The sequence below is a fragment of the Natator depressus genome, chromosome 10, assembly GCF_965152275.1.
Source record: "Natator depressus isolate rNatDep1 chromosome 10, rNatDep2.hap1, whole genome shotgun sequence".
Taxonomy (NCBI): domain Eukaryota; kingdom Metazoa; phylum Chordata; order Testudines; family Cheloniidae; genus Natator; species Natator depressus.
The window spans coordinates 19,712,444-19,721,231 of NC_134243.1; the positions used below are offsets into that span (position 1 = coordinate 19,712,444).

Genomic DNA, 8,788 nt, shown 5'->3' on the forward strand with positions numbered 1-8,788 from the left:
AGACATAAATGGGTACATATAAAACAAAAAGTATAATGCTTCCTAGAGTCTAAACTCCTCTTTAACAGGCTAAACCCTGGTCTAAAGTAGTTTGCCTTAGGTCAGAGAATCTCCCAGCATCTCCCACCACCCTGGCTGTGATCTCTTTCAGGAATGCAAAAAGCACTGCCCTTTTTGCTTCCTTGGTGAAGGATAAAGTAATGTCCTTTTGCATTCCTATATCCTCCCAAATTCATTGTTGGTCCCCAGAGTCAGGATGCCCCTCCCCCTACCCCTCGCTTTATTCCCTGACATGCAGACTTCACGTTGACTTTACATCCTCATATTGACTTTGAATGCAAAGGGGGGTTTCCATTGTGTTGGCTTACAATGCTTAATGTGCATGTGAACCAAGGCAGATGGGTGAATCTACATCCTTTGTCTTGCAAAAACTTGTTTGTTTATCAACCTGCCTGGATTCAGACTTAAAAAATATTTTCCAGTGTATACATAAATTCCTTACATATATTTCACAATGATATTAATGACCAGTGTTATCCTGGCTTTCATTTAAGATCTCAATGACATTCTTTATAGATAAATACCATGAAAACTGTGTGCTAAGTGTAGCAAGTTTGTCAGGCCTGATAGGAGTTGCTGTTATAGAACAATCAGCCCTTTTCCAGTTAAAAGAAAAGGAGTACTTGTGGCACCTTAGAGACTAACCAATTTATTTGAGCATAAGCTTTCGTGAGCTACAGCTCACTTCATCGGATGCATTCAGTGGAAATGCTGAATGCATCCGATGAAGTGAGCTGTAGCTCACGAAAGCTTATGCTCATATAAATTGGTTAGTCTCTAAGGTGCCACTAGTACTCCTTTTCTTTTTGCGAATACAGACTAACACGGCTGCTACTCTGAAACCTTTTCCAGTTGGCATTGAGAAGTTTTTAGGGTCACACCTGTTCTGCCTCAAAAGAGCCCAAGAAGGCGGGGAAGACAGCTGGGCCTCGTTCTGGAGCAGGCCTTTTAAAGGAAGGGTTTAGGTTCAGAGAGAGCAACACACTGCCTAGATCCCAGCCTGACAGGGCCTCTGGTTGCTGGGCCTAGGAGGAGGAACTCTGTACTTTGGATTAATGAGACTGTTGGTGCAGTGTCTCCCAAAGAGTCAGGGCAACTCTGGCATATTACACTGTGTAGTGGCTCACTGTGAATGTAAGTCAGCAGGACCCCACAGGGGCTGCCACACAGGCTGTTTGCCAGTGGAAGAGAAAACAGCTTTTTTTCCCCTGTAAAGTCCTTAACTAGACTCATGCTTGACAGCAAGATTTTCTATCCTCCATACCAAGACAATGACCAACTGCCAACGCACTGGTCCTGGCCAACCAGCCACCTAGAACAGCCTGACCTGGCACTGGGTCATAACTTACTGGGTTCAGGTGCCTGTCCCAACTGGCCTCCTGTAGCCATCTGAGCTTTTCACAGGGCTGTTGACAGAGACCACTCTTCATCTCAGAACCTAAAGTGTTAATTTCAGTTGAGACATATCAAATACATGCAGTCCAAAAGAGCAGAGCTAATCTTACTGGAATGTCACAATAGCGGCCACAGCAGCTACTTGCAAGTGTAGAGAGTCAGGAAAGTACATCACCGTGAATAAAGGGGTGCAGATGGAGGAACGTAAAACGTTCTGATCTCTTTAAAGGAAACTCAAAACTCTAAGCATTCCTCTTACTTCTCGCTCAGGCTGATAAGAGCACCGCCCGAGTAAAACAACTGAAAAGACAGCTGGAAGAGGCTGAGGAAGAGGCCCAGCGCATCAATGCAAACCGCAGGAAACTGCAGAGAGAGTTGGACGAAGCAGCTGAAAGTAACGAGGCCATGGGCCGGGAGATGGCTTCACTGAAGAGCAAACTCAGGTAGGGTGGCTTTGTTTTTTACTAGCTTTTTTCTGTCTACTAAGGAGAGATTTAGAATTCTAAACTATAGCAGAATTTGAGGAAAGAAACTTGGTTTAGAAGAAACACCCTGTTGATGCTGGGGAGTTATGGGTTCCCCACATCTGCCCAATTAACATCATAAAAATGCTACTCATGGGTCAAAGACCTGAGGTGAAGTTATGACCCAATCAAAATCAATGGCAACACTCTTCTCGACTTCAATAGGGCCAGGGATTCACCCTTCAGGAATGAGATGTTTCAAAAGCATTCAGCACTCAACTACCTCTGCTCCCATTGAAGTTAATGATAAAACTTCTATTGGCTTGAATAGGAACTGAGTTAGGCCAACAGTGACTTTTTGAAAATCTTATGCTGGAGTTGAGACCCTTGAGGGTGATATTAAGAACATATAAGAATGGCCATTCTGGGTGAGACCAGTGGTCCATCTAACCCAGTATCCTGTCTTCCTACCAGGGGCCAGTGCCAGATGTTTCAGACGGAATGAACAGAACAGGACAATTTATCAAGTGATCTGTCCCCTGTTGTTCAGTCCCGGACAGCTCCTTGCAGTCAGGTTTAGGGATACACAGACCATGGGGTTGCATCCCTGATCATCTTGGCTAGTAGCCATCGACGGACCTGCCTGCCATGATATTTATTATGTGCAGTACTAGTTAGCACTCTTAAAGCTAGTCACCTGTCCCTCCTCACCCCACTCACACTGGAGAGATGACTGAAGTGATACCCCTGAAGTTCAGAGACTTGAAGTTCTGTAGGGAGTCAAAGGGCTTGTCAACACTTACAGTGCTGCAGCATGCAGTTTTGATGCTGTAGCGCTTAGTGAAGACACCATCTATGCCAACAGGAAAGTGTCTCCCATCGGTGTAGGTACTCTACCTCCCCGAGGCGGTAGCTAGGGCCACAGGAGAAGCCCTCCTGTCCATATAGCACTGTCTATGCCAGGAGTTAGGCTGGTATAACTACGTCGCTCAGGGGGGTGGATTTTCCACCCCCCTGAGTGACATTGTTATCCCAAGGTAAGTTTGTAGTGTAAACCAGGGCAAAGGCAAACCACATGCACCCTGTGACACTTGCCCAAGTTGCCTCCCTATTTCATACATTGACCAGTCGGGTTTCAGCGTCACTGTGTAACTGAGAAAAGTGTCAAACTAGCCACTTCCATTTTCTCATTAAATATAACACGCCAAATAATACAGTAGTCATGCAGCTCTATTAACACTCCTAAGCTTTAATACAGCTGTCGAGCCTGTGATACCAGTGACATGAACAAAGAGACCAATTGGTTAGAGGAGAAACAGCTGCCCCTACAATATCTTCCTGTGTAACTTTAGTTCATGCTCTTTAATAAAATTTTTTTTAAAAAATTAAACTATCTGCCTAATCAGATCCTTCCAGCTATTGTCCAAGTGACTGCTAGATGTATGGGTAGTACATTTTCATAATGCAGTCCAAGGCTCACTTCTACTCACCAGGGTTTTCAATAATATGCTATGATATACTTTGTTGAATTATTTTAAAGTAACTTACCTGAAAGTGATAATGACCATGTGCTTAGCATAACTGCTCGGGACTCTCTATCTCTGTTTCAGAGGGACACAGGAACCTTCGCAGTGACTAAGCAGGTATCATGCCTTCAACTTTGCAGCTAGCTTGTGGTGCACAAATTTCCATTTTCCTTTTGCTCAAGTAATTTTTATGTGAGATTTCTGCAAACTGTGAAGGCTTGGATATCTTGTCATCAATTTGTTGTATCAAAGGAGACAAATATTACAATAACTCTTTTCCATCAGCTGTTTGTCAGTTATTCATCTTTCTTACAGCTAGGTTGTGTTATGACATGGATTTGCAAACATTGCATTCTCACTTTTCTCATAAGCTCTGCTGACAGAAGACATAGAGTTGCTCTTTTTTAAAATTTCTGCATGAAAGTAGTCTTCCTTGCACTTTTTAAAGTCCCCATTAAACATGGAAATTTTGCAAACAAAATATAGCTTTGATTAATTAAAACAGCTGAAAACATTAAAGGCACATGGATATGAACAGAGATGTTGCAGCATGTTAGAATTTCACAGTACTACCAATGCACATTTCATATGGTGAATTCTTTAATGTAATCAATTGGTAAAAATATCTAATCTTACATGTGCTTTGGAAAAAAATTATTTGCATGAAGTCTGCCATACAAACAAAGCAATCTAATCATAGATTGTGGATAAGCTCCTGCCCTCCAAAGCACATCAATATATGCCTGTATTGAATAGCTACTATACATATAGCTACTATACATAACGTATAGAGCAGCTATTTGTGTATATTACGAGGCATGCCTACGTGTTCCGAGATAGGATAGAGTCACTGCTGTTTAACGCATGGAAATACCCTATTGAAGTCGTATTGCTTTGATGCTTTAAGCTAAATAGCATCTTACTTTACACCTGCAGAAGTGATGCTAAGCAAATAGCATTCTGTAATATTTGTGGATCTTCTCTGTTTACAAATATGGGGCTTTGTTCTCGTTACACAAATATTTAAAGATGACATTTTGTCCTAGCAACTGCCTTTAAATCAATTTAACATATTTGCATGTGATTAGTGCAGGGCTATACAGTTAGTGGTTGAGGTGTAGTAGTGCTTGTTCAAAGCTAGATTAAATGGAAAGCGAAATACAAACAAAATGAAGTGCTTTGCAAGGGGTTTTCATCTTGCAGTAGACATGGGGGAGCTTTACCTCTGGCATAACAATTTCCCTTTTGCCCTTTGTCCACATGCAAAGCTGCACCAGTTTATCTAGTGGTGTGATTAAAGTTGATTTTAGGTAAACCAGCACAGATGACTGTGTGGACATTCTTAAATAAATATAAACCTGGTTTATATCCCAGTTAGTTTAAGAAGCATGATTTAAGCTAAACTGAAATAAGCATTACATAGGGGTTTGCACCAATTTAACAACCTGGACTTCAGTTCCATTATTGCAATTTATATATGTAAACTAGGGCTTGGTCTATAGTGTGTTAGCGTCTGTGTAGTTTGCATTATCTAATCTAGGCGGAGGTTTCATTGCAAGTCTGGGTTGGGCTCTTCCCCCTTCAGTCCAGCCCCATTATTATTCTCCCATCCCAAATTCTTCTGTCACACTGATGCAACTCTTTGAAGTCTGAGGTTGTATCTACTACAGAGCCTAGGGCTTTTTCCCCCCCACCATTCAGTGCATTCATGGGACATTTACAAGACCAGCACTTTAGCACCTTTGATATCTTAAACAGTAGAAGTGAATCTTAAATATTGCAGATTGAGACAAACTGTACAGGAGAGAGAGCTGTTTGCCAAGTGTGTAACAGAACAGAAATGGATGCCCCCTTTGTTTTATATTGCATGTTATCAGTGACAGGATAACTAATTAGTTCTCAAACTAGGTTTTAGTGGCTAGTTAATTGCTTGCTGTAGCAGAGAGAGCGGACATCACAATGAAAGCTTAATTTAAGGGTAGTGACATACTGAGCAGCCTAGATACCACAGAGTGTCACAATGGACATAATAGGCTTTTTGTACCCTTCTAACAACTTTAGAATTCAGCTAACATTCTCACATGCTTACCCATTATGGTAGATTTACTTTTGGGCTTGATTAGTGGCTTCAATATAAGTGAAACTGACTTAGACTTTTGCTAGGACAAAAGAAACCTTAAGTATTTAGGCATGATTGCTATACCCCAAAATGAGTAGTTGGACGTTTAGCCTCACATTAGTAATCTTTGCACATTGTTCAGTGATCATGAATTTCCTTGCTTATATCTGAGCTCTCAAGCCTTTACAGAAGGTTTGCTTAACAATGGGAAGGTGATAGCAGCCACCATTTTACTAGCAATTTTACTGTCATGTTGAAGTAATAACACTATGGCTGAGAAGCTGTTTTTACTTCTAAGCTGCCACCTGTAGTACCTTGCTTCTTCTTCTCCTCTCTCTCTCCTCTCCCCTCCCCCCCACCTCTTTTACTCTAGCCCCACAATGGAACTAGGATGTGGGGGGAATTCTCCATGCTTGGTCTGTGACGGTGAGATTTTGGGGGGGGGGGGGTGGGGGGGGGAAAAGGAGCAAGCTGGAAGAAAGTGCATTCAATGAGCTTCTCTGTGAAACGCACATCCCATTAATTTCATGAGAGGCATGGATGTAGTCCCTGGGGAGGAAGGAGTGCATTGCTCAGTGCTGAATGAGTGGCACTCCACTCCTGTGCACAGTGGTAGAGTCCTTAAGGGGGTGCATGCAGGGAGCGGGAGCTTCACTGTTCTACACAAATCAATTTCCCCTCCCTACCTACTAAGCAAGCAGAGGGAAGCTCTTCATTCGCTACGATAGAAAAAGATAAACACTTGTGCACCTCTGTGGTGGGAGGTGTGACTACTGCAGAAAAGCAGCTGTAATATTACAGTTCCAACACACTAAAGGCCTTCAGCAGTCACTACTTGGAACAGTATATTCATGCTCTGTTCAGAAGTCCAGGGCAATCCCTCTGAATCTTCCTCTGGCAGCAGGGATGCAGTCCTGACTGCTGCTAGATCCAAGTACTTGCATTTCCACTCCCCTCCTTCACATACACGCAACACCACACCTTTATGTGCAAAATGAGTGACTTAGTCTCTCTGTTTGGACTGAGCTTTTCAAAACAAACAAATGCAATAGCTACACCAGGGGCTGCGATTGTGCATGAACAAAGTCAGAAATCCAGTTACAGTCCCATGTTACACAGACTCAAAAGTCCCACCCAGCCATAGACACCAATACAAAGTACCAACAAGGGCTACAGAAAGTTGCCTTGAAGCCATAACTTCCCTGACTACTTCGCATTTATGATCTTCAATCCCACCGATGCAGTTACTGGGCTTTGTACACTTCATCCAGTCTTAATTTGTAAAGAGTTTAAACAAACTAAAGCCTGTTTTCTTACTGCAGGAGGGGAAATGAGCCACCATCTTTTGCCCCCTCCCGTAGATCTGGAGGCAGAAGAATAATTGAAAATGCAGCAGAAGGTTCAGAAGAGGAAGCTGATGCAAGAGATGGAGATTTCAATGGAACGAAAGCCAGTGAATAGATAACACGCTCGCAAACTACACTGCAGCAAGGTGGAAGAGAATACAATATTTAGCACTGCATAAATCAACTTAGTTCCAATGCCACACCCACCCACTCTGATGGCAATGATAAGCGCACAGCTGCCTTCTCTCCAATGTATAAATGGAAGTTTTAGGTGTTGCAAACTTATTTTATTAAGAAAGGTATTTTGAAAAGGTTTACATTGAGTAATTCACCTTGAGAACTCAGTCAGAAATGCAAATTCGAGAGAGAGAGTCAACTTAAATCCCAATGGACAGAGTATACGTGCAGTTATGCTACAGAGAGCCATTGGCCAGCTAATCCTTTCCTAATCCAGCCGACCCTTCCTTTCGTCTTCCTATTCAATTAATACAGTATAGGCATTTTCTTTTCCTGGATGCTACACCCTGATGCACTGGTCACAAAATGGAAGTGCCTTCTTCAGTCACTTTTCAAAAATAAAGTATCAATTGTTCAAATGAAGTCAAACTGTTATTGTTTTATACGCACTTCAGACACAAACATGAATAGGTTATAAATCATTACATTTAAGTATTCTCTTTAGGAATCAGTTGGGTGCAATCTGATATACTGAGCAGGAACTTAAGCTGCTGTTGACCTTGTTAGTATTCACATACCTTTTTGAAAAAAGTCAAATTACAAAGTGATTTTATATGAAAAATTCAACATGTAATTCTTTATATTCCTTAGCAAAGAGGTTCTCAAACTGTGGTCCGTGGACCAGTGGTCCGCAGATAGTTCCCTCTAAGGCAAGCACCTGGGTGGTGGCACACGAGAGAACGAAGGGCCACCCACCTACTTAGTGAAGCTGCGCGGGCATGGCTCCACTAATTAGGTGCCTGGACCCTGGAGAAGAAGCACATGTAAGGTGAGGTGGTGGCCTTAGGAAGAATAGGGGGTAGGTGGGAGGGCAGTGGGGTGAGAAGAGGTGGCGGGGAAGTTTGGGACTTGCAGGGCTGCGGTGGCCAGAGAAAAAGAGGCAACTTTCCCCAGCTCCAGGGCTGCAGCTGCTGGGAAGAGATGGCTCTCCTTCCCAGCCCCAGCTCGGGGGCTGCTGTGGTGGGGGCGAGAGGGCACATCCATCGCATTAGAAAGGTAAGACTACGGATATTAATATATGAGTTGTGTGCGGTTTTTTGTAAAACAAAAAAAACATTATTAAGGTTTACAATAGTTAGCTAACGGCATGAACAACACTGGGAAAGATCATTAAGTGGTCCGAGACCCTCAGCAATTTTCAAGTGGGCCGCGAAAAAAAAAGTTTGAGAACCACTGCTTTAGCATATACTGTTCATTGCTAAACAACTCTGCGAGGACTCTTCTTTTAGGCTACACATGACTGTAGACGTTTTCCTTTATGTATCCTTCTCAGAGACTAGCGGTCATACTCAATACCTCTGGTGCAATTTTGAAGCCTTTTAGAAGAGGTATTTAATACAATGATCAATACCATGCTAATTCTGCACATTCAGGTACTAGCTTGAAGCCATTTAGCACTGGCTGCAGTGCTCCAGCTGGACTGCAACCCTCCACTCAGGGAAGTGCCAGGAACTATTGGACAGGCACCACAGAAGCCCCACAGACACGCTGGTACTTCCAGCAGCTGGGAGAGCGTGCTAGCAGTCCAGCAGGAGCGCACACACAGCAAGGCAAGTTAATGTGACACAATTAAGTGAGAGCAGACAGTTAGACTCTAGATTTTAGGACAGATGATCCTTAAAGAGCAAGCCTGAAGGCCAG

The 8,788-nt window shown here is 42.9% G+C and overlaps 1 protein-coding gene across 1 annotated transcript in view; it reads left to right on the plus strand.

Moving 5' to 3' along the window:
- Positions 1–7,048, plus strand: part of MYH11 (myosin heavy chain 11) — a 102,550-nt gene extending 95,502 nt beyond the window's left edge. Inside the window, exons 40-41 of the mRNA XM_074965401.1 lie at positions 1,726–1,898; positions 6,887–7,048. Of these exons, the coding sequence (XP_074821502.1) occupies positions 1,726–1,898; positions 6,887–7,025 (312 nt within the window). The 3' untranslated portion in view covers positions 7,026–7,048. The remainder of the gene's footprint in view (positions 1–1,725; positions 1,899–6,886) is intronic.
- The last annotated feature ends 1,740 nt before the right edge of the window (positions 7,049–8,788 follow it).